At 44.1% G+C, this 26483-nt stretch overlaps 1 protein-coding gene across 3 annotated transcripts in view; it reads left to right on the plus strand.

Annotated features, from left to right (window-relative positions):
• The window catches only part of CYTH1 (cytohesin 1), a 765922-nt gene that overhangs the window by 712627 nt on the left and 26812 nt on the right, over positions 1 to 26483 (plus strand). For 2 of the 3 annotated variants that reach the window (XM_085617468.1, XM_085617469.1), the window contains exons 10-11: positions 17673 to 17751; positions 19527 to 19598. In XM_085617468.1, the coding sequence (XP_085473594.1) occupies positions 17673 to 17751; positions 19527 to 19598 (151 nt within the window). The remainder of the gene's footprint in view (positions 1 to 17672; positions 17752 to 19526; positions 19599 to 26483) is intronic. The other variant, XM_085617467.1, reaches the window with a different exon arrangement.

Below are 26483 nucleotides of genomic sequence, written 5' to 3' on the forward strand. Positions count from 1 at the left end.
CGCTTAAGGACAAAGAAAAGCCTTCCAGCTCGAGCCAGCCACCTGGTCCCGAAAAGCCATCCAAGGCACCGAAAGCTAAGTCGCCCAAGATGCCGCGCCCTCCTCTGTCGGCGCCGGAAAAACATTCGGCACCGAAACCGACAAAAGAACCCTCGACACCGAAGCAGCCGGATAAGACCTCGGGACCAAAGCACACAGAAAAGACTTCGACACCGAGAACTTTGGAGCCGAAAACATTAAAGGACTAGCCTCTCATAACTAAGCCTCCTAAACAAACACCATGCGGAGCCAAAACAGCACGCACCGAAGGTCTCGGAGCCAGGGAAAGCTTCTATACAAGACACTGTCACTAAACAGCTAAGACCAGTTTTCAAGGAGAAATCTTCCACACCGAAGAAAACTGTTGATTCCAAAGAACTTTTTCTCCCTGATCCGAAGCAAACCACCATCTTAATTCATCCAAAGCATGGTCATATAGTTACCAAGCTACCTACAAAGAGGAAACCAGAACATTTACCACATGCACCAGTTCCTCTAAAGAAATTACACTTAGCTACGAATACTTCACCACCACCTTCACCCCCTCCACCAGTTAACCCTAATTTACTCATTTCTCCAGCACATTCTCCACAACCAGAGGATAGTGACGATGAACATGGGGATGGGCAAGAAGATGAAGATATAGTACCATTAGACACTGAGGATCCTGACGATCCACCACAGGATCTAGACCCATGGCCTGACTATAATACTGATCCTGATCTAACTAATGATCCGGATTTCTACCTCTCAAAACCATCTCCGCCAGATGACAATGTGGGTTTTGCCCAACTAATTAATAGGGCCGCAACATACCATGGAGTCAAACTACACTCAGACCCTGTAGAAGAGGATTTTCTTCTAGAAACCTTTGACCAGCCACAAAAATCTGCTCATGTCTTGCCAGTGCTAAAAGGTCTTCTTAGACACGCTCCTGAGGTGTTCAAAGACCCAAATAGAGCTAGGGTTCTTAACCCCAGAATAGATAAGAAATATAAGGCAGCTCCCACTGACACCATATACATCAAGAGTCAACTTCCTTTAGATTCCCTGGTTGTAGCCAATGCACGCAAAAGAGCAAACTCTCAGGGGTCAGGTGACACACCACCTCCTGACAAAGAATCTAAATTATTAGACGCATCGTGCAAACATATATGGCGTCTCATGCTGCAAACTGCTGGAAAATAGACAACACGCAAGCCCTTCTGGCAAGTTATGACAGGGCTCACTATGATGAGCTGGAAAAGCTAATTCAACACCTACCTCAACAATATAAGGACAAAGCCAATTACCTCATACAGGAAGGCAAACTAATCACTAATACAGCCATCAAATGCTCGCTCGACGCAGCAGACACCGCGTCCCGCGCAGTAAATACCAGTGTTTTGCTACGCAGACATGCCTGGCTCAATGTATCTGGTTTTAAACAAGAGGTACAAAATACCATCCTGAATCAGCCTTTTGACCAGGAGCACCTCTTTGGCCCTGCAGTGGACACATCTTTGTAAAAGATAAAAAAGGACACAGAGACTGCCAAGTCTTTGGAAGCCCTACAGTCACGCTCTACCAGAGGCTCTTTTCGGCGTTCCTTCTATAGAGCAGGCTCCAAAACAAATACACCAGCACACCCGTGCTCATCCTACAAAAGTCCCAACCAGGGCTCCTTTTCCAGAGGATACACTAGAGGAGGTTACAGGGGGAACAAAAACAAGGGCGGAGGCAGGGGTAATAACACCCGCAGCTCCCCTAATACCAAACACTGACTTCCCTGCGCTTCCCCCCCCCCCCGTTCATCCCACTCCTGTTGGGGGATGTCTCTCACAGTTCCTGCCTGTCTTGAATTCCATCACAACAGATAAATGGGTAAGACAAATTATCCAGTATGGTTATTGCCTGGAACTCACTTCTACCCCTCCCAACATTCCTCCCAAACAGCATCCAATGTCATCAGAACACCTGATGCTTCTCAAACAGGAGGTTCTTGCACTATTACAAAAACATGCAATAGAGCCAGTTCCCTTGCCTCATCAAGGCACAGGGGTCTATTCTCTCTATTTCCTAATTCCTAAAAAGGTCGGCTCTCTCAGGCCAATACTGGACCTCAGACCGCTTAACTTTTACATCCAATCAGACCACTTCCACATGGTCACTTTACAACAAGTGCTTCCACTACTCCAGCAAGGCGACTTTCTCTCCACTCTAGATCTAAAGGACGCCTACTTTCACATTCATCCTGCTCACAGGAAATATCTCAGGTTTGTGGTAGATGGCCAACACTACCAGTTCAAAGTTCTACCATTCGGAATCACCACAGCACCCAGAGTTTTCACCAAGTGCCTCGCAGTGGTTGCAGCCCATTTGAGAAGACCGCAGATTCAGGTCTTCCCTTATCTGGACGACTGGCTCATAAAAGCAAAATCTCACAACAGCTGTGTTCAACACACACTATGTACAATACAACTGCTTCACAGTCTGGTATTCACAGTAAATTTGGGCAAATCTCATCTCCAACCGTCCAGAATACAACAATATCTAGGAGCTACAGTAAATACTGCCACAGCCCTAGCATATCCCAATCCAGTCAAGATAAATGCTATACAGGCGCTAGTTCAAAGATTTCAGCCACAACACAGCACGTGTGTTCATGCAACTAAAAGGGATGATGGCCTCTTGCGTTTTTCTTGTTCCTCATGCAAGACTACAAATGCGTCCATTACAAGAGTGCCTAGCACGTCAGTGGAACCAGGCTCAAGGTCAGTTAACAGATCTGGTGTTGGTGGACGACCGCACCTATCGCTCTCTGCAGTGGTGGAACACACAGAACCTTTCCAAAGGGCGGTCGTTCCTCGAGCCAGTCCCACAGATCGTGCTAACAACAGACGCATCGCTCACCGGCTGGGGAGCTCATTTTCAAACCCATACCATTCAAGGTATCTGGACCCCCCAACAAAAACAATTTCATAACCACTACCTGGAATTGTTAGCAATCTTCCTAGCGTTTAAATCTTTTCAACTGCCCATTCTAGGCAAAGCTGTCCTGATACGTACAGACAACATGACAGCAATGTATTACATACAGAAACAAGGGGGGAACCCACTCCCTACAGCTATCACACCTAGCGCAAAACATATGGAGATGGGCCATTCCACAAAAGATACACCTCCTGGCAGGACATCTACCAGGAGTACACAATCAGATTGCGGATCTGCTCAGCCGTCAGGCACAACAGATTCATGAATGGTAACTCCATCCTCAAGTTCTTCTTCCATTCTTTCGCATGTAGAGACACCCAGAAATAGATCTGTTTGCCACACACCAAAATGCAAAATGCCCAAACTTCGCATATAGGTATCCACACCCATTGTCCAAAGGCAATGCGCTATGGATGAATTGGTCAGGCAAATTTGCTTAGGTTTTTCTGCCTCTCCCACTCATTCCTTTACTGGTGAGGAAACTCAATCAACATTCCCTCACAACGATCCTAGTTGCTCCAACATGGGCAAGACAACCATGGTTCATAACTCTATTGGAACTATCCGTAGTACCACATCAAAAGCTACACCTCTCACCCAGACTTCTTACTCAGAACCATGAAGAGATAAGGCACCCAGATCCCAATCAACTCAACCTTACGATCTGGCTCCTGAAATCTTAGAGGTTGGCTACCTTAATCTCCCGCCAGACTGTGTGAACGTTATCAAAGAGGCCAGACGCCCTGCAACAAGGGCAAGCTATGTGGCTAAATGGAAACGATTCGTCATTTATTGCACGCACAATAACATCAACCCACTAGATGCTTCCATTCAGAGCATCATCTGTTACCTCTTGCATCTACAACAATGTAACCTAGCGTATACATCTATTAGGCTACATCTTTCTTTGTTTAGAGTTTCTGCAATCAAAGCTTTTATGGAAGGACTTTAACGAATAATTCCACCAAGAGCTCCACCCTCTCCGGTGTGGAACCTTAATGTAGTCCTTACCAGACTAATGGGTCCTCCTTTTGAACCTCTCCACAAATGTGAACTACAGTTCCTCACTTGGAAAGTAGCCTTTTTGGTTGCTATCACATCTCTCAGAAGAGTGAGTGAACTCCAGGCATTAACCATACAAGAACCATTTTTACAAATCCATCATAACAAAGTGGTTCTTAGAACTAACCCACAATTTTTGCCTTCCATCTTAATCAGTCTGTTGAACTCCCAGTATTTTTTCCTCAACCAGAATCAGTGGCAGAAAGAGCTCTACACACCTAGATGTTAAAAGAGACATACTCTTCTACTACATTGAAAGAACAACATCTTTTAGGAAAACCAAACAACTTTTTGTGGCTTTCTCCCCACCTTATAAAGGTAATCCTATATCCAAAACAGGAATTGCAAGGTGGATTGTAAAATGCATACAAATATGCTACATCAAAGCCAAACGCACATTAACCATTCCCTCTACAGCTCAGCAAACTAGGGGCTTCCGTGGCATTCTTAGGGAACATTCCCCTAGATGACATATGTAAAGCAGCAACTTGGGCTACGCCACACACCTTTCCAAAACACTATTGTGTAGATGTGCAGGCAAAACAAGATAGTGTGGGCCAGGCTGTATTAAAAACACTATTTCATACTACTGCAACAGATACAGGTAGCCACCGCTAAGGAGGTAACTGTTGTATAGTCTATGCAGAAGTATACGATCTACTGCTCATATGCCTCGAACGGAAAATGCTACTTAACAGTATGCATCTGTTCTTGGCATGTAGAGCTGCAGAGTTGTACACGCCCACCCGCCTCCCCGGGTACCTCTATCTGTTCCAGTATTATCCTACTTGGATACATCACGCATGGACATCTTTCTGCTTCTCACTACTCCATCTAACCCTACGTGGCAAAAACAATCTAACGATGGAGCCGATGCCCATGCGCACTATCAACCAAAGGAGGAGTCACCAACCTCGTGACTACAAGACTTCTTCGAAGACAAAAACATGCAAACATCCAAGCCCAACACCAGATGGCGATCTATGCAAAAATGTACAACTATGCAGCTCTACATGCCAAGAACAGATGCATACTGGTAAGTAGCATTTTCCTTCTAAAGCATATGCAGGAGCCGTCGTCACAGCAGTTCCTGTCAGTGCTGTTTACAGTTTGGTGCAGGGCTCCGTCGACATGACAGAGCCCTGCACCAAACTGTTATATTTTTAATTTTCAAAAAGAAAATCGCAAAAGTTAAAAAAAAAAAAAATGCCTCCCTCACCAGGGGATTCTTCTCCCATGGCAGGGAAGCATTTAGCAGTTTTCACTGCTTCCTACCTTCAAGGTTTCTGTGGCGGTGACGGGCAGTAAAAACCGTCCTCCAATTCCACCCAGAGGTGTTTAATCACAGCAGATAGTATGTAGGTTTATAAAGCGCTCGATTGCCGTGGCGTCTTGTGCTAGTGATGGAGTAGTCTCTACCGTGATGAAACCTAAGGTCGCCTGCTTTTAAATTTGGCAATGGGTGTTTATCTTGGCAGTATGTATACACCGTCCTTGCACTGGCGTAACAAAACTCTTGGGGGCCTCCCTGCAAGGCTCTTGGAGGGGCCCCCTCCGGGCTCACTCAGGTGCTCGTCAGCCAGAGTGGTGTGCTGAGGGGTCCCCCACGCACCGCGGGGGCCTGTGTTACGCCCCTATGTCCTTGTGATGGAGTATACATACCGCCAAGCTATAAATAGGGCCCATAGTCTAAGACTTCCTCTGAGGATGAGGCAAGGGCAATCCACACAATAACTAGTGTTGGAAAAAGTACTAATGATAATGTCAGTGGGTTCCTGTTTTTCAATTATTTTTAAAACTGCTAATGTAACTTACAAGGACCCATAAGTCAACTATTTAACCATCTTATTCTAGGAAAGTTACGAACACTGGAGAATTGTAGTAACAGGTAAGTAGCATTTTTGTTACCTGCTTGCCCCATGTATGCCGCATATCCTGCTCTCGTAGGATACTTTTAATATTTAGTTCCAAGTGTGCTGAATACCCCCCTCCTCTGTTGGGATATTTCTTTCATCTGTCTTTTAGGGGTGACGCATCCTCTGTTCTGGTAGTATAGTTCCACAATCATGCTTGGCCACGCTTTTACCCTGCTTTGTTACGACAACCTCACGATACTCGGTCATGCTACATACCCTTTTCTTTTAGGTTATTTTCTCTGCCGAACTGTCTCCATTCTCACATGTGCCTTAAACTTTGCTCTAGCCGTGCTGAAATATGCTTGTAACCCTGCTAAAGTAATATTTTGGCGCTTTGGAGGCTCAGGAGTGTTACATATCATGCTCCATAAGAATATTCTCACTATATGTCAAGGTGATTTGGTGCATACTTTATTATTTCAGGATATTTTCATCATTCATAATCTGGCATTTTGCATACCCTACTCAGTTAGTTTATTAGTCTACTCCCCATCTATTTGGGCCTGTGGGTGCTGCATTTACGAACTACTTTTACACTATTTGAGCTGAGGTGTGCGGCATACCATTTTTTGTTAAGATATGTGACTAGGTCCCTATGACATGCACTTTATGCACTGTTCGATTAGAATAGTCTCACTGCTGGTCTTGAACATACTGCAAACCCTACTCCATTAAGATTTTCCATATTTCTAGGTTGGTGCTTGCGGCAATCTCTGCTCTGTTAATCCCACTTCCCTTCCTCACATGTGCTGCATACCCTACTTTGTTAATATATTGCCTTTCTAAGAGCCTGGAGTGTGGTCTGCGCGGCTGCTCTTATAGGATAATCCAATGACACTGCCTGATTCCTTTGTTTTAATTTTCTTTTCTCCCTTGTTTATATGTTCCCATGATTTATGGCTCCTCCCTTCCTCCCCCACACCTCAGGAGGTACGTAAACCTGCTCTCTGCTGCCCCTGCTCTCTTGTACTTGGCTGCTTGCCTAACATTTTTCTAAGGGTGCTTTGCGGTTCCATGCCTCACTCCCACTCTGTTTGCTGATTTGTGCTGTTTTTTGCTGGTGCTTAAAATCAATGCACAGTCCCTGGGGAAGTGTAAATGGGAGCATCTTTTGAAGTCATGTGTGATTGTCGGATGGTGTTGGGGATGGGGAAGTGGGTATGTGTGTCAAGCACACTTGGGAGACCTGATGTGGACACAGTGGCAGATAGTAATAATGAGGGGTTTTAGAAGCCTTCTCTAATGTGCTAGGAGCCAGCTTCAGTCCAGAAAAATATTATGTTCCCACTGGTGATTGGGCACAACTAAGCATTAAATACCTTGTCCCATGGTATTACAACAAGCACCTCAATTATGTCCCCTCTCTCCCTTACTTCCTCATCCTTCAGATATGATTGTTTCTAGAATCCTGGGCAGCTCCTTACTGTTTTAAGACACACCATTCCCCTGGAGGAAAGGTCAGCCTGCAAAATTATTTCTCAGCTGTTGTGGAATCTGAGCTAGGCAACATGCTATATCTGACAAAGGTGGAGATCAAGAACATGAGCTATAGAGGAAATGTGGGTGTTAACACCAGTCCATGAGGCATAGAACAGAGAGAGGAAACATAGGGACTGTAATCCCAGGATACAGCAAGAAAATCTCTTGCCTAGTTCCCGATGTCTAAGAGGCAGATTGAATTTTACCTTTGCAAATAAAAGAATTCTTTGTATTATTTTTAGGTAGAAGGGTTAACACTATGGTAAGCCAGCCAACAATTCAGGGACAAGTTTAGGAAGCCTTATCACATAATAAGCAGATTATGGTATTCTTTGGTGACTGCTAGCCATTGTTCATCAAATACAAAGGAAATAAACCAAATACAATTAATTATTTAGTGCATTTAGTACAATGCTCTAAATAGGGGCAGACAGCAGAGACAAAGTAAGAGCAAGTTTTATACTATATTTAATTTTTTGTTAAAATTCCATTAATACTTCTATCAAATCATAGTTCACAAAACAGTGCTCAACATAAGTGGACTTTCCAAAGGAGAATGAGGATGCAAGGCAACTGCTAGAGAGGCAAATGTGATTCTATCAAGGTGGTTTGCATTCTCGACCACAAATCCAGAGGAGGTTTCCAGTTTCTCTCAAAGAAGTGCTGGAGTTTATTTTATAAAAGCCATAAAACTTTTCATTTCAAACTTACGTGGACAATTAGTCTGAGGCTTTCCTATTGCGAAGGGATTGGGGTCTCATATTTTTAGGCTGCTGGTAGTTCATCAGCAATGTACTTGACCCTCTAGAGTGGGTCCAGTTGTGCAGGCTTGCCCAACTGGCAGGTTGTTATATTAAACCGGATGTTGAGTCACATCCCAAATATGCTAGTTTCCAAATTTTACAGGATGAATTGTAGGATGCACTTAATTACTTTTATTGTCTTGTGGAAGGAGATAACCTTGCTTATCAAAGCTATCAGCACATAGATTTACCATGTTGGTACTGTGTATGTGAGTGCATATACCTGACCAGGCCACTTTTTTTATTCAGATGTACACATTCATAAGCTAATTTGTGTGGTCTGGAACTTGCTTTGCTTGTGCTTTGCAGATTTGTGACATGAAGCCACTGCTATATCTATGGTTTGGGTTTTATCTGCTTTCTCCTTTTTCTTCTTTTTCTTTGACTGATAAAGGATATTTCACATTATTCAGGATTACAGTTGAAGTACCACAAGCAGGTCACATTAGTTGGCCTATTTTATGTATTGGTATCTTGATTAGGTCTGACAAAGTGTCTGGGGCATAGAATAGGTGTGATTTAGAAGAGTGGTAGGCACAGTAATGGGAACATCTTGCAAACCACTCATTGTACCAAGCACTCCATCAGTCTGTGAGAAAAGCAGGACACAATATACCTCATGAAATTTGCCTACATTGGGGGAAAACAGCACATGCAAGTAAGTCTTAAGAAATTGAGAACACTGTCACACACAACCATCCTTCTTCTGATACCTGGTAAGTTGTTCTGGCTGAATTTTATTTTAAGATCCATGGAATGGTCTTTTGGGACTGCACCTTCCTTTGCTACAAGATCCATTTACATCATTGAGTTGTGATAATTTTTTGTGTTGGTGTGGTCACAGGAAAGGTTTCAGCCCACTGTTGCACTGTGGGTTCAGATCTGTTTCAACTGCCACATTAGTAGGAAAAGGTGTTCCAAGAGCTTGGAAACTTCTCCATCCATTGGACCTTTTTTTGGAGGCCAGATTCTGATGATGGAATGTCCTTATATTTAAAATCAGTTTTCAACATTTTTCTGTGTAAATAGGGTGAAGCAATTCATTGCTTTCTTTAGGACATGAACAACTGAATCGCTACTTGCGGAACATAGAATGATGTCATGGTCACCACTGAAGCTTAAGAGTCACTTTTCTTGACAAAAGGCTTACTCATTTTCCCGCTATTTAATATTCACTCGGCTGAGGGTGGGACTGAATATTCGCTGGTCAAATTGTTGTAATTTATAAGGTATTCTTCACAGATTAGTGCTCATTCAAATCGGGCACAAAGGTGTCCTACTTCAGCTGCTGTACCCTAGCCAGAACAGAAACTGGAGGACACGATCTATTCCTTTTGCTGTAGACTCTTTCCAGGGTCAAGGTTCTACAGTTTTTGCTCTTTGTGGGGTGTTCATCTTGAAACAGACTGTTCAAAACGGTACAAGAAATGATAACTGGGCGCCAAGCAAGGACTGAGATAGGAAACTTGCAAAGAATAGTAGTTTAGGACAAAACAGAAGCTTTAACTAAGAAGCGAAACTTCGGGTTCTTAACCTCACAGTATTCTACTACATCTTTGTAGGAACTGATAGTGAGCAGGCAGGGACTTGTTTGTGACACAAGAACATTTTAAGTCCTCATTAGTCAAATGTCTCTAGTCCATTAAACAAAGCTTCATACTGAACTGGTTTGGTTAGATTATGTATGTTACCGGCACGCAACTTGACACAAAAGCAAGGCCATTCGCTTGAGCAGCTGGTTCCAGAAGACTACTGTTGTGCCACCTAGACTGCTGCTCCAATCACATTCATATCCGGTAGGGTAGTAGGTATTTATAAAAAACCTACTAAGCAATTATGGGAAGCCACATGAATTGACACAGTGAATCATGCCCTGCCTCAGCGAAACTACCACGTCATCAGACTGGCCTGTTAAATTTATTTACCTGGTAAGACCTACTAACATGTAGCACTCGAACCTTGTTCCATCATTTCTCATGCACAGCCTTTTAATGGCTGTTTGACAAATAGAATTGATTTCGTGGAAAATAACGTTCTCATGTGCCATTCCAAGATCAAAGTATTTCAGCAAGCTATAAGACATCTGTGGCTCTGAGGAATACACTAATTTCCACTGTGACAAGGAAGCACTCAGGCACATCACTCCTTTATTGGAAAGGTTGTATCTGAAGGAGATTTAACTTGCATTCCATTAGTTCACGCCTTCACTCTTGCTTGCCCAGGAGGTGTTAAATAACATCGTTGTCCGGCGTGCATTTCACTTCTATCTGTACTCAATCAGAGATATCCTTGTTTATAACCAGCTTTTCATAACATACAGTGAACCTGACTTAGAAAAGGCTACTCCAGACAATTATTGCCAGATAGATTCCATCCTGTGTATTTCAAAGCTACTCCTTATACGGCCAATCTCAGACATTATATGTCCCTCCTACACATTGCACCAGTCGGGCAGGAACGTGTGGCCAAGGGAGATGGAATGCAGGTACACTGCCCACCCCACTTGCATTCTGCATTACTTCTGCTATTGATGCTTCATCCAGTGGTGATGCAGATCATATCTATGCCTGTTTGCTTAGTTTGTTGATTGTCCTATGCAGTGTTCACCCTCCACTCCTGTTTCCTCTTTTATCTTCCTATGGAATGCACTCCAGTTCCTGAGGCTCCAGTTCTGAGTTTCTGCCATTGTATCCTTGCTGACATGTGTACTACCAACCACAAAGCTCTTTATTGATACCTTTGAGATATGGTTTCTGGGCCATTGTGTGGTCCTTTTTTCTTTTGTTCACCTGTCAGCTTTGTAAGGTCATCTGAAAATGTTGTGGTTATCCTTGATGGAGACCAGAGTATCAGCTACCAAACCAGTGCTGTCACAAAAGCAAGTTTACTCCTCCTGAAAAAAGCATGAAGTTGTATTTTAGCTAAGAAATTAATCCTAGTCTTTCTGTTCTCTTCCATTCTCAATTCTGCCACAAAAAGGCAGAAACTATTAACTATATGGGCACTGTCATCTTCAAAAGGAGTCCACCTCTGTTGTTGTTCTTACTGATTGTCGAAAGATAGGCAAGGGTGTGCTGGGAATTAGAGAGCCAAAGCCTAATAGTAATGAATGACAAAAAAGATAACTTTATCCGACTATTATGCCAAGTTTCTTTCCTCTTCTGTGACGCGAGTATATGTTATGTTATGCTATGTTATTTTTATTTGTACCGCGCACAGCTGCCCCAGCAAAGGGGCGTCCTGGCGCTTTGAGAAGGTAAACACAACACAGCACTACAAGCGGACAAAAGGAGACGAGACACAACAGATAAGCTCAACAAATAAAAAGGTCTTGATAGCCCGTCTAAACTGAAGGAGCTCATCGATGGCCCGGATTTGTGGAGGAAGAGAATTCCACCAACTCGCTGCCAGGACTCGAAAGGAGCGGCCACCAATTCTGCTCAACTTAAAACGCGGGACCACTGCTAAGTTCTGGCCTAGCGATCTAAGAGTGCGAGAGGGGACATAGGGGATCAGCAATTTCTCCAAGATTTGTGGGGGAGTACCCTTTAGGATTTTAAATGCAAAGCAGAGAACCTTAAATCTAATCCTCTGCTGCACAGGGAGCCAGTGGAGAGAGCGCAGAGTATTGGACACCGAGCATCGCCTAGGCAGACCTGTCACCAGTCGGGCCGCAGCGTTTTGAACCCGCTGGAGCCGCAAAATTTCTGACTGGTTTATCCCTGCCAGTAGGGAGCTGGCATAGTCCAGCCTGGACAGCACTGATGCTTGGACCACCAGCTGTCTTGTGGGTGCATCAAAGAATTTGAGGATGGGTCGAAGTCCTCTGATGATGCCATAGCAAGAAGCCGCCACCTTCTTGGTATGACCGATGAAACTCAGAGAAGGATCAAGCCACACCCCCAAGTTTTTTATCTGGACGGACAGAATCTGGAGTTTTTGGAATAGATGATGCATTATAACCAGTTTTTGGTGTTCATCCACTGCTCTCTGTCCTCCTTTCCTATTTCCAGAGAGACTGCAAAAGTGCCTTGTTTAAAATTACTCTGTCACATAATTTTACTGTCACTGGGCTTCTTATCTATCGTCCACCGGGCCCTGATAAAGCCTTTCAAGAAGCCTTAACACACTGCATCTACTCTCATCTTAGAAGCTGCCAATCTGAGCATTTTTGGTGACCTTAACTTACATTTGGAATGCCTCAAATCCCAGGAGATTACCAACTTCCTGAGTGACATGGGTGCTTAGTTAGTGAATGAACCTACACATGTTGCAGGTCACTTACTTGATCCGGTATTTTGGAATCTCCAGCTTCTGGAAGTCAACACACCCCTCCCTCTGACCAGGACGGACCAGTCTCTCATTTCCCTGTGCCTTTGCACTACAGGCAACCCTTATCAGTCTTCCTTGAAGTGCCCCAGGCACAAATTGGATGTTCCTACCTTTTTATCTACCGTAAATCTGTCCCGCCCAGAATGGCCCACTGACCTAGAGGCAGCCAATAGTGCTTTCAGGGACTGGATCAACAACACGCTTGATCACTGTATCCTGAGGAAAATGATCAGTGCCAAGCATACTCAAACCCACGCTTGGTAAGATGAGACCTTGACCACGGAAAAGAATAAATGCAGAATTTTAGAACGGACCTGGAGATCTGCCTATAATGTTACTGAAAAAATCACTTCTAGGAAAGCAATTAAAGCTTATCGCAAACTCGTCCAAAAGACCAAAGCTTTTTTCTATGCCAACCTCATCTCGTCAAGCCCCAACCCCTCCAAAACCATCTTCTCTCTCTTGAAAGACATGGTGAAACTCCCAGCAGAGGCCAATAATATCATATCTGCTAATACGTAATGTAAGTCACTGGCCAAACATTAAATCAATAAGGTGGAATGCATCTACAGTGCCCTGGAAATGAGGATGGGAGTCCCCAAACCTTCAGAGAACCCCACTATGACAGTCATATCTTATTCCTTACTAGATTTGCCACACATGTCTCTTAAAGATTTGGATGTTCTGGCAGCCAAGGTCAAATCTGGTTCCCCCGACGATCCGTTAAAACCCCGGCCTCTTCAAGAAATTTCATGACTGCCTCTTGATTGAGGATCATGAATTGATTAACAGGTCACTCCAAACTACGGAGAACCCTAAATCATGGAAGCACGATAAGGTGATCCTTTGCTGAAAAAGCCCACGTTAGACACGTCTCTGCTGGAGAACTTCCGCTCAATTTCTCTCCTCCCATATCTGGTTGGATGATGGCAACATCTCGTCACTGATTTTACTTGAACTCAGCGCAGCCTTTGACACAGTCTCCCCTAAGATTTTGCTTCAATGGCTAGGGGAGATTAAGGTCAAGGGCAAGGCTCTGGCCTGGTTTGCATCTTTCCTGTCCCAGCGCTCCTTTCAGGTCCATGCCCCTCCTTATCGATCCAGTGTCTATCCTCTCAGCTGTGGTGTCTCTCAGGGCTCTGCTTTGAGCCCCACGCTGTTTAACGTGTATGTCCACCCATAGGCCCTCTTGGCTAAAGCACGGAACATCAATATGGTATCATACGCTGACAATACCCAGTTGGTATTTACCTTTTATAACAACGTTAAACAGGACTAAGTGAAATTCCAAGAGGATCTTCTGGCCATCTCAGACTGAATGGCAGATAACTGCCTACAATTGAACTCCACCAAGTCTGAGGTGCTCCTTGTAGGGCGTGATACCCATCAATGGGACAACCAATGGTGGCCGAGGGCTCTGGGCACCCCTCCCCAACCAAATACGGCAGTTAAGAACCTAGGGGTCCTGATGGACAATGCCCTCTCATTTGAGAACCACGCAAAAAAAAGCGGTGGGGACTTGTTTTGGCCTGTTACGCGGCCTGAAACCCATCCTGGGATTCTTTGATGCATCTGTCCACCAAACGATTGTCCAATCAGTAGTGCTGTCTTGATTGGACTATTGTAATGGGCTCCTACTTGGCGTGAGTAAAGCAGTCACCAAAAGACTTCAACGGGCACAGAATGCGGCAGCACGTACCCTTTTTGCCCTACTGAAGCACTGTCACGCCTCCAATCTTCTTCGCGTCTTCATTGGCTGTTGATTGAACAGAGAGTCCAGTTTAAGACTCTCTGCACCAAGCACAAGATCCTACATGGCCAAGGCCCCCAAATCCTGCTAGGGCTCTGTTCTCTATACGTTCCGTTGCGGGCTCTGCATTCTGCCAGTCTGCACCTGGCCTGTACTCCTAGAGTGTGCAAGCGGAGAGCGGGAGGACGCTCCTTCAAGGCACTGGCCCCCGCCCTATGGAATGCCCCCCACTTGCTGCTCTGAGCACACAAGATCACTGGGCATTTAGGAAATTGATTAAAATCTGGCTTTTTTCTTCCACTTAGTTCGTCCTTCCTGGCCTCTCCGTCTGCTAGAGCTGGGACGCCCCAATGTTGGGGCAGGCATGCGCTTTATAAATTTGCATAACATAACATGGCAAGTTGTTCTTTGTAATTCACTTCATCAAAAACTGCCACAGGACAAACCTTGTGGACTTTGTAGTTCTAGGACATGGCCTTAGGGTTGATGTGGAATCCTCTTGGGGTGGTAATGGAAAAGCAAACTGCAGGGATCAAAAGGACCTTTTAGTATCATGGCACAAGGCAAGCTTTAAGTGGAGAAATCTGTGAGGTGTGTAATACGAAGACAATTAACACGTGGTTGAGAACAAATCGTGAAGGACTGTAAAATAAGAGCAGATACATGACACTGTCAAAAGGAGACATGGCTTTTGTAATAACAATGCATAAGAGTGAAATGACAGAAACTATTGGACTGTAATGGCTTGGCAGATGGTTAGAACTAAGTGGGCACCCTCTATATAATTTAAATGCAGAACCCATTAGAGCTGAAAGGAAAACCTTGTGAAGACTGCAATTCCAGATCCCAAGCAGAGACTAAGAGGGGATAACGTAGGCACTCCAATATCAGCCCACAGGTTTAGGAATGGTTTTGGGAAGTAATATGTACTGAATACCTGGGCACAGGAATGGTACTTTGAGAGGAACATGCTTGTAAAATAACAAAACACATGAGTGGGTCTGATAGCTGGAAACTTGAATAACAATATAACAAATTCATAGTGAGGTTATTAGCATCCATTCATAGCCTTCCATACCTCTTGTTTCCTCCCTTTCCTATTCTATCGCTCCACACCTCAGTCTATCTCTCTGTGGCACCTGGTGGATGGATTGATTAGGAGTTCCACCTTTGTGATCTGCACAAGGCATTTGAAATGGGATAAATCCAGGGTTACCTCTTTTAGTTCACTGTGAACTAGTTGAAAAACAAAAGAGATGCACCAGGGATTTCTCCACTCAGAGTATGTGAGGCTTAGCCTGTAGCAATTGGGTTACTTCTTGGAGCAGTACAATGATGTAAGCCTGAAATGGAGTAGTACTCTGAGTCTGCCTTGAACATAGCACATGCTTCTAAGTGAAATACGATTGTTCCAGTATTACCACCTTGAGCATATTACATGGTGCTTAATCTGCAGTCTTTTGTGACTGTATTTGGTGCTTGGTCTAAATTGGGATGGAGAGGGGCTACTTCCTTGAGGACAATACAAGACTGTTGGCTACAATAGGATGGATTGGGTTTACATCTTTGGGGATGGTGTAACATGTTGGCTCACTATGGAATTTGACAGGGACTTCTCTGAGAATATGAAACTTATCCATCCTTGTTTCTTAATTGCAGATACTTCCTTGGGGACTGTACACATGCACCCAGCTTCTCAAACCCATGTGCTTCTTCCTTATTTTGTGGTTGTTTGTTCTCTTATTGCGGGCACCACCCAGGGTATCTGAATCCCATTTGCCTTCATTATGCCAGCTGTATTTGTCCTTTTGCTTTATTGGGGTGTTTGTGATGCTTCTTCTGTTAATGCAGCCACGACCACATTCAACATGTCTTTCAAAAGCTGAGCTGCATAAAACCTTTCGCTATCTACTACACGTTTGTCTCCCACATGCACACAGTGATCTAGCTAAGCATGGTTGCATGCACCTTGGCTTTTATATTTTCAGTTCTCTTTTGTGGATGCTGACTGGGCTGTCCATCTTCTGTGTGTAGGGAATGCTTGCCTTGCTGCTGCCAGTGCTGTGTTTGCTCTGTGCGTGAGGGATGTGTCCACTGCTGTTGTAAGTGCTGTTTTTATTTTTAAAGGGCACTTACATTGCTCCTGCCTAGCCTGTATATGTTCTGTGCTTTTGTGAAATTGCTGTGCTGTTGTATGTGATCTACCTGTACTAAATGTGGAGAAATCTGACTCTTGCTGTCTGTATTGCGTGTTTTGTGGGCGAGGGAAGTTTACACTTCTTCGACTAATGTTGTACTGTTCAAGTATGAATGAGGAAAGCGTGAACTGCTGTGGCCTTTTGGGGTGAGAAGGGGTTGATGTGCTGGTGTATGAGGCATGCACTGCTGCATTGTAACGTGTAAATTAGGGCATTCTGTTTCAGTGCATTACCCTTCAGCTGTGCATTAAGTGCATCCCAGTACCTCAGAAGGCCCCTAATTGAGGAGACTGTATTGCATGCCTGAGAGGGATAATGCTAGTGCCAGAAAGGGATATCTTGACCACCAAAAGGGACACTTAAAAAATCTTTAAATACTACTGGTTATTTTACATTTTCCTCCTTTCCAAAGTAAATAGGCTGAATACCAGCCCCACATAGCCTTGTCATTTGGCTACAATGTAAGAGATAAGCACAGTGACTGTACAGGTAGAATCTGTTTCCCTGTAGCTCCTAAAACTGAACTGATTAACTCTATTTTCACTGGCACCATCTGTTGCCGAATGTAACACCATATATGAAGTTTCCTATGGTAAAATTGTGAAGGTGTTGAGAGACAGATTCCCCTGAGTGCCCAAAAATCTTTCCACCAACCATTAGATGCTTCTTTCTCTCCATAATCCTCAGTGTTTTCTTTGACGCTTTCCCTTGGATTGGATCCATGGCAGCTGCTTTTCTAACTCAGACCAATTCTACTCCTCCTTCTCCACATTATGCCACTCTGTCGCCAGCTCACAGTCGATTCCCCCTTCTGTTTCCTCTCCTACTTCCACCCTGGTTTCAGGGGATGCCTGGCTTTTGGACAGTCTGACCTGCTTGTTCGACATTGGTTCTTGCATTGTGTAGATGCTTTGAGCATTTAGCTTTGTATGTTTTTATGTTTTTCAATGTGACTTTTATCTGTACAATAATTGTAAACTTGTAGTTTTCCCGTGCCATGCTTTTAATCCTTGAGACCTCCTCTTTTTCTGGACTCTCCTCTAGTAATTAACACTTCCTGCTTTGTGTTTTGTGCTTTGCTTTGTTGCCTTTTTGTCGAACGTCCGTCTCTTCACTTTACAGGTGGACGCGTCAAGACCTGGAAGAGACGCTGGTTTATTCTGACCGACAACTGTCTTTACTACTTTGAATACACCACAGTAAGTACGCAGTAATTGTGATATGGGGAAGGGAGACACTGATGGGGACTGCTCAATGTTCATTAAAGGTGTCCCAGAATAGGTCTCACTGTGGTCAAAAAATCTTCTGGGCTTCTACAAAGTGTAATAGTGTAAATTTATATTAGAAGTTGAGGTTTGAGTATAGCCAGTTGACCTTTTTGGACTTACAATGCAGCGACATGTGGCACTGTGAAAAATAGTACTATTTACCTCAGTTCACATTCATAAATTTAAATGGGACCACACAGAAGCTTGGCATTACCAATTTGAGACACTTTAATGTAGCTGATGGCAAGCATATCTACGCACCAGTATTCACTTGTATTACTGTTGTGGATATCCTGCTGGGTTTTTTCTGAACAAAATGCATGTTATTTCCTATAATTACTCATGAACCACTAATCCAGAAGTCCCACCAGCTTCATACTGGTGTGATGTCACAACTGACTGCAAAGGTGCCCTTCACATATGTGGATAACAAAAGTTACATTGTAGAGACCCATGTTCATGGCAGACTCTACTTTTCTATATTTTACTCTTTTTCTCTGCATACACATCTCAGTGCAGATAGTTAGATGGTAAGCATATATATTTATACATATCTGGAGGAAGTGAACCTACTGACCACTAGTAGTAGTTTCAATACTAAAACTGGGCATCAGCTTGTGAAGTGATGTTCATCATGCAATGTTTACAGAACATGGACATCGAAAGAAATTTGATGCTAAAAATCAACAGAGTGCCTTTGCTCTCATTAAATGCACCAGATTCTCTTAAAGAGAAGAGACAAGAAACTCAAGAGATGCAATAGACTAATCAGTGAACAATAAAGTTTTTGTAGGCCTATTTCATTGAAAAGACACTACAAGTAATAACATGTTTGTCACAGGGCGCTTCAGGATCAGACAACTCCCAAGTATTTTGAACATATTCCTACATTCAGAGTGTGCTGGTTTCCCCTCAACATTAGTACAGTTTCAGCAGAAATTGAAGAACCACAATCTCCTGTTTACTTTTCAAGGCAGTTCTTTATTAAGATTATCACACATGCAATGACTGTGTGAGGACAAACCTAAACATGACAGAGTATATTAACAGCAAAATATTTTTGCACCTGTCCAAGAAATCCTCTTCACAATGTAAAATTGATTCACTATATACAATAAGAAAGGGAGTGAGGGGGGGTTTAAAATGACTTGGGGAAAGAGGTAGTCCGAGTTGGCTGAAGACAGTCTGGAAAGCAGACACCATCTTACACTGACCTATCAAGCAATCATCAGTGTTAAGGCATGGCTCTCAGAGGATGTGTTGTCAGCACTGTAATCAATATCAGTGAAACTTAAAGGTCAGTGAAAAGAGAACAACAGGGCAACAGTCACATCACCTGAGGTATACAGTCTTCATCGCAATCCACCCTTCATCCTCTGTAGATTGCAGAGCTCATCTAATATTAACCAGTTGACCATGCACAATACACCTCGTGCACGATGCTACAGTCATTCAACACTCCAGTCACATTCTCACCTCCTGTGCCAAAAACAATCTAAGAATAGTCATTGCCTACGCACCTTTCCCACTAAGGGAGAATTTACAGCACATCGTGTGACTCGAAAGACTTCTTCGAAGAAAAACAATTTGCAAACATGGGATTCCAGCACTAGATGTCAGTAGTATGCAGAACATGTGAATCTACAACACTGCATGCTACAAACAGATACATATTGATTTCAATTTTGTATTTTTTTTCCTTGTAGGACAAAGAGCCTCGAGGAATTATCCCCTTGGAAAACCTGAGTATCCGAGAGGTGGAAGATGCAAAAAAGCCAGTGAGTCAATGTCTTGGGGGGAGAGTGCGAGTTAACTAGACAACTTTGATAAGTTTCAATACTTAATAGAACACGGATTTGTGAATTTCTGGTACTAGGGCATATTTTCGGGGGGGAGCGTGAGGTGTCACTTCTCGCCTTGAAGAGGTACATTTTCAGATTTCTTGCCTTAAAGTTGTGTTTCACCTATAATCAGCCTCCCCTTGCTACACATGATGGAGCAGTGATCCTTAACAATCTGATGCAGAGAAACTTTTAACATTCAAAACTTTACTTCTCTCCCTTTGTCATAATAGTTTTTTACTTGACTGTTCTTAATTGGGTAGTTTGATGTTCAGACATCCAATGGTGAATTCCTTTCCAGTGACCGGGAAGAAGGAGAGGAGGGGAAATGCTGATAATTCTATGTTTACAGAGCTTCTGTGTTTTATGTTAGTGAAGAGGGAGGTGGAGAGGAAGAGATGGACAAAAGTACTCCACATCACTCCTGGTATTTGTGGGGGAAAGTTCTATTTAAAACCTCCAAAATGTGTGCACTGGATTCAGCAGGAAGGTTTCCCATATGCTCTATTTAAGTGATAGCCAGAGCAGTTGAAGTATTTGAGATGTTCAGTTATTAAAAGGGCAGATTGGAACAGAGTAAATAGAGGAACAGAAAGTAGTGCTCATAGCTAAAGAAGAATAGGTAGACGTCAGTGTACACTGAGTGCTCTACTGGCTCTCTAAGCTCAGAGCTAGTACTGCACTTGTTTAAAAGAGGAATATGATGTGCCTTGATAATGTAATGGTGGGTTAGGAAATTGCAGCACAAATGCCATTTTAATCCATAATCAATTTCCAGTTGATGTGTATTTATGTATAAATTGGGCCTATGCTCACCACATGTGTACCAATAGTTGTTTAAAGGTTTTCCATGCTGAGATAATGGATTTAATCCCATAAAATGTCACATTTTCAGATATAACACAATAAGGGCAAAACATGGCATTGCATAGAGAAGGGAATGTGTATAATGCTGCAGCAGTTTCAAGAGCACGGACTCACCACTTTGTTGGATTTATTCATATGTTTTTGTTTGTGAGCTACTATGTAAGCTGTGAACCCAACTCTTTCTGCTGCACCTAATATGTCCTTCTCACGTTATTAATATCTGCTAAAGAAACCAAAATTAGGGTCTCTAGCCTATAAGCATAATCAAACTCCCTCAGAAAAGATGTCCTTTTCGAAGCATAAATTAATTGTACTGCTGAATATCGACCATAGGAATATCATCATATTGGATTATCATGGACAAAATATCGGAAGGTTAGTACATCTAGAGGAAGCAATAATTTTCTATTCTTAATTCCACATCTACACTCTACACACCTTGAAGATATATATTTATATATATATATCTCGTCAAGGTGGAGTTGAGTATACAAAATCTGTACTTACCTTTCGATATTTGAGTCTCAATATTCTGGTCACGGTATTTTGTGCTCTCAAGATTTCCATATTCAGGGGACACACCCACTTTTGGGGCTGCTGATCTAGAAATTGGAATGTCTGATGAATTCTTGCAATATTATTGCATGCAAATGTCAGTCTATGAACCATAGACATACGTTGCTACATTTTAAATTTATAAATTATATTTTACTCCTGCCTTTATGCACAAATTTGATTCTCGAGTCAGTCAGGCTTGTTAAAGGTTTAGTCACCATATTCTGATTCTTCACTTCTGCCAGGGCTCTGTCCTTCTGCATAAATATACTGGTCTGAAATATTAGAAATAACAGCGTAGCTGACCACACTCTGAGCCAGACCCCCCTATTGACACTGCTGGAATATGTGATCGACATTCCCAAAAGAGCTAGGACTGCTGCAGCAAAAATGCTGATCTTGGTCGAGTCCAGGTGGCAATCGCATAAATCAAGAGCCCTCTGAGGGTGAAAGACCAGTTAAAATATGCTGCTTAAAGTAGTGAATATACAAAACATACTCTTTCACCTGATGTATCTCTCCCAAGTATATCTGTCAGGTACTGATGGAATATTTGAGGCATGTGTGCTGTAGATACACATGGTTTGTATACTCCTGCCATCTAGCGTTGGGTCCGGATGTTTGCAAGTTGTTTTTCTTCGAATAAGTCTTTCCTAGTCATGAGGTAAGATGATGGTGTGCACGGTCATCGACTCGATTGTTTGATTGTTTTTTTCCGCCATCGGGTTCAGACGTGTATTGCTGCGCTCCGGTTCGAAAACGTTCTTCTGGTTCACCTTGACGCACAATCCTCTCTACCTTCGGCGGTATTGTTTCGTACATGATTCCCACTTCTCCGTGTATCGTTTCGACAAGGGAACCGACTTTTAGATCGGAAAGCCTCGTGGAGGGCCTTCGGATCTAACGGCGCCGAGTCAGCTCTCCGTCGATGGATTGGACTCCGTTTAAATTCTGCCCCGGGTGCCACGTGAAGTACCCTCGCACCGACTCACACGAAGTGTGCAACTATGATTGTCTCCAGAGCACAAAGAAAAAGACTGTGACACTTGCAGATCATTCCGATAAAAAAAACTCTTCGCGATCATCGGGGTCAAAGTCCAGAGATGCAGCGTCAAAGCATCTAAGACAAGCCAGACATCTTCGGTGAAGACTCCAGTCAGGAAGACATAAGGGCATCAGTGGCAGAGGAGGAGGGAGCCTTCTCCAAACAGGACTCAGAGCTCGAGATAGACTTCGATGCCGAAGAACTGCCGCAGGGACAAGGTGACGTGAGTACTAAAGACCCCTTGCCCCCACAAACTATTCTGAAGAAACACAAGGCGTTTGGCACCACCTCGGCCTTCTGGCCAAGATCGGCACTGAGACAACGTTTACGATGCCCCACCTTCAGGCTTGGCTCAAACACCAAGTCAAGCCTTCAAGCTCGGTACAGAGTTGTCAAATGTCCTCCTCGGAACCGAAGCCATCTGGTTCCAAACAAAAGTTAGTCTCAGAGACGAAATCCTCTGTGCCAAAATTCAAGCAACCTTCAGAGCCAAAACCTTCTGCGCCGAAAGGCCAACTTACGCCGGCACCGAAAACTTTGGTACCGAAATAGCCCTTCGGATCTGAATATAGACATTGTTCCATTAACACCAAATCCGAAGCAAAAAAGCTATATATTAACCCTGAGACTGGCCGTATTCACACGAAACCGCCTCACAAACGGAAGCTAGCTGATGAGATTTCTTCTTACAAGATCCCTTTAAAGAGGAAATCTGTTACCACAAGTCCTTTGCATCTACCATCACCACCTCCACAGCCTCCTTCTCCACCTGAGAATCCCTTGCAAATTACACCTCTGGATTCTCCACAATCTCACGATGACGATGCTGATGATGGGGAGATACATCTCCCAATAGATCCATGGACAGATTATACAATGGATCCCCCAGCAGATAATGATCCAGACCTTTAACCAAGACATCTCCTCCAGACAACAATGCCTCCCATCAAGAACTCATTGCCAGGGCTGCACAATATCATGGGGTGGCATTACACAAAGAATTACCAGATGAAGATTTTTTGTTCGAAACTTTAAGATCCATACATAGGTCATCACAAACAATTCCCATGCTTAAAGGCATGATGAGACATGCTGATGAGACTTTTAAGGACCCAGTAAGAGCACGCATATTGACTCCTAGGGTTGACAAAAAATATAAAGCTTCCCCTAGAGACCCCATATTTATCAAGGGCCAGTTACCATTAGATTCTCTGGTAGTGTCTAACGCTCATAAGCGGGCGAATTCCCAGACATCAGGAGGTGCTCCTCCGCCAGATAAGGAGTCCATGTTAATTGATACTTCTAGCAAGCGCATAGCTGCTCAAGCTGCGATTCAATGGCACATTGCGAATACACAGGGTCTTTTAGCCAGGTACGACAGGGCACACTGGGATGAGATGGAGCAATTGCTCCAATATTTCCCAGATGAGCATAAAGCTAAGGCTCAGGACTTAGAAAATGAAGGTAAACTAATGTTCGAGGCATATGAGCTGCAGATCACACACTGTGCATAGGTCGCCATCTGGTGGTGGGCCCGGATGATTACACTTTGTTGTTGTCCTGGAAGAAGTCTTTGTAGTCACAAGATAGGTAACTCCTCCTATGGACTATAGTGCGCATGGGCATTGACTCCATCTTAAGATTGTTCTTTTTCCGCCATCGGGCTCGGATGTGTTTGTCGTGCTCCCGGTCAGGATTGTTACCGATCGACCATTCGACACGCAATCCATCACCCTATTGTCTGAATTGTTTTCGATTGCGATCCCTCTTCGACGCGCATCGTTCAAAACCTCTATCTTTCTATTCTGGTTGTCCACACGGGCCGTCGGGCATACCTGCGCCATCAGGCCCCTTGCCGATGGAAAGGACACCTTTCAAAAAGTGCCCTCAGTGTGGACACAAATTCCCCCACACTGATCTGCACCAAGTCTGCAACCTCTGTTTGTCGCCACAACACGAAAGTCGACACTGCCAGGCTTGCACCTCCTTCAAGTCGAAGAAAACCATCAAAGATCGACAGGCTCGAAGGGCCATGGCTCAAGCTTCAGCGCCTCCAGTCGACAACATCGTCCCAGAGACTCCTGATCAACAGGAGTTAAAAGACACCGAGGAACAGTTGGTCATCGATTCTCAATCCGAAGACCCCGATTCCGAAGATGGTCAGCAGGCCGATGACGAAGCAGACGATGACGACCGCATTCCACCAGGTCAACGGGTCGTAAGTACAGACGTCGACCCTACTGACCCCTCTCACCCCTCCATGTCGGACAAGGCTATGGTAACACCTTCACCCTCTGGCCTAGGTGGACGCCATTCCAACACTTCTCTCGCCCCACCTTCTGGCCCGGCAAAGAAGATGAAACTAAAGCCTTCAGGTGATCATCTCTTAGGTCCAAGCATAGGTCAAGCGTTAAAGAAGATGAAAAAGGACTCTCAAGTGGCCAAGTCCATGGTAGCGCTCCAGTCTCCATCCAACAGAGGCTCCTTTCATAGCTCCTTATACAGAGGAGAGTCTAAAACCCTATCCCCAGACCAGAATACCTCAACATATAAAGGTAACAACCAGTCTTCTCCCTCCAGAGGAATTTTTTGAGGAGGTTATAGAGGCAACACTTTCAAAAGTAGGGGTAAGGGCAACACACCACATAGCTCCCCTTCCCATAATAAACAGTGACTTGCCCACGTTCCCCCCCTCCCCGACTACACCACATCTATCCGGGGAAGACTTCAACAATTTCTCCCTGTTTGGCAGTCCATAACAACAGACAAATGGGTGATTGGAATTATCCAACATTGTTGTTGTCTGGAGCTTGTATCAACGGGGGGGGGGTGAGGGGGTGATTATGGTCCAGTGTCCGTGCTCCTAAATCTAGTCATCAACTCAAAATGGGGGGACACTGTTCCGCAGGTGGGGGTGCCAGGAGTCACCCACTCAACCCAATGAAAAAGAGAAAAAGACAAGAGATAGTCCTAGGTCTAGAACCCACTGGTCCGAGGCAAGAACAAGTCTTGTCTCTTGTTGCCCTCACACACCACGAAGGATGTCATGCTTAATCATCGGGCGTTTGCTCCTCGTCGGGCTGGTGCTGCAATGCCCTACGGGTCACCCGAAGTGTCACTTTAGCAGAGATCTTTTGAGAACTGCCGTCAGATGTGTGGGGGTGAGTCCTATGAGGAGAGTGAGTGTGTGTGTGTACGTGAAATCTGGCTAACGGTTACCAAAAGGGGATATTTATTGTGGTGGTACCCTTGTCAGAATAAAAAACCCGAAGGTGGTTTGTTACTCCAGTAGGCGTAATGTGCCCAGGTAACTAAATGGTTGACATGTTTCGTGCCTGGTTGGTCACAAAGATCCGTGGAGCTTCATCAGGACCAAAAAACAAGTTGTGGTGTAAAAGTGCTAATGAGTAAAAGGGATAAAACGACACTCTGTGAGGTCAGGGTGGGCCACAACTGTGTACCCTACAGTTAGGCTACAACTGACTAGTTGAACCGCTCCTAATGTGACCTAGGAGAGAAATGAGACAACAAGAAAAGGAACAAACATTAAACACTTGCACTTTTACACCACAACTTGTTTTTCTGGTCCTGATGAAGCACCACGGATCTTTGTGACCAACCAGGCGCGAAACATGTCGACCTTTTAGTTACCTGGGCACATTACGCCTACTGGAGTAACAGACCACATTCAGGATTTTTTATTTTGACAAGGGTACCGCCACAATTTAATATCCCCTTTTAGTAATCCTTAGCCAGTTTTAACTTACACACACTCTCTCACCCTTCTCATAGGACTCACCCCACACTCCCGCACCCATCTGACGGCAGTTCTTAAAAGATCTCCGCTAAAGTGACCCTTCGGGGGACCCATAAGGCATTGCAGCGCCTGCCGACGAGGAGCTAACGCCCGATGATGAAGCATGACATTTTACGTTCTTTGGGGTGTGTGAGGGCAACAAGAGACGAGACTTGTTCTTGCCTCGGACCAATGGGTTCTAGACCTAGGACTGTCTTTTGTCTTTTTCTTTCTTTTTCCCTTTTTCACTGGGTTGAGTGGGTGACTCCTGGTACCCCCACCTACGGAACAGTGTCCCCCCATTTTGAGTTATTGCCTGGAGCTTACCAGCAATCCCCCAAACATTTCACCTCGATCCCACAAACTGTCTCCAGAACACCTACAATTGCTAGAACAAGAGGTTCAATTTCCTTTATGAAAAGGAGCAATAGAGCCAGTCCCAATACAGTACCAGGGCTCAGGGGTTTACTCGGTATTTCCTCACTCTCAAAAAGGACGGTTCCCTAAGGCCTATTCTAGATCTCAGAGAGTTAAACCATTATATACTACTGTCAGATCA

The sequence above is a fragment of the Triturus cristatus genome, chromosome 7 (genome assembly GCF_964204655.1).
Source record: "Triturus cristatus chromosome 7, aTriCri1.1, whole genome shotgun sequence".
Classification (NCBI taxonomy): domain Eukaryota; kingdom Metazoa; phylum Chordata; class Amphibia; order Caudata; family Salamandridae; genus Triturus; species Triturus cristatus.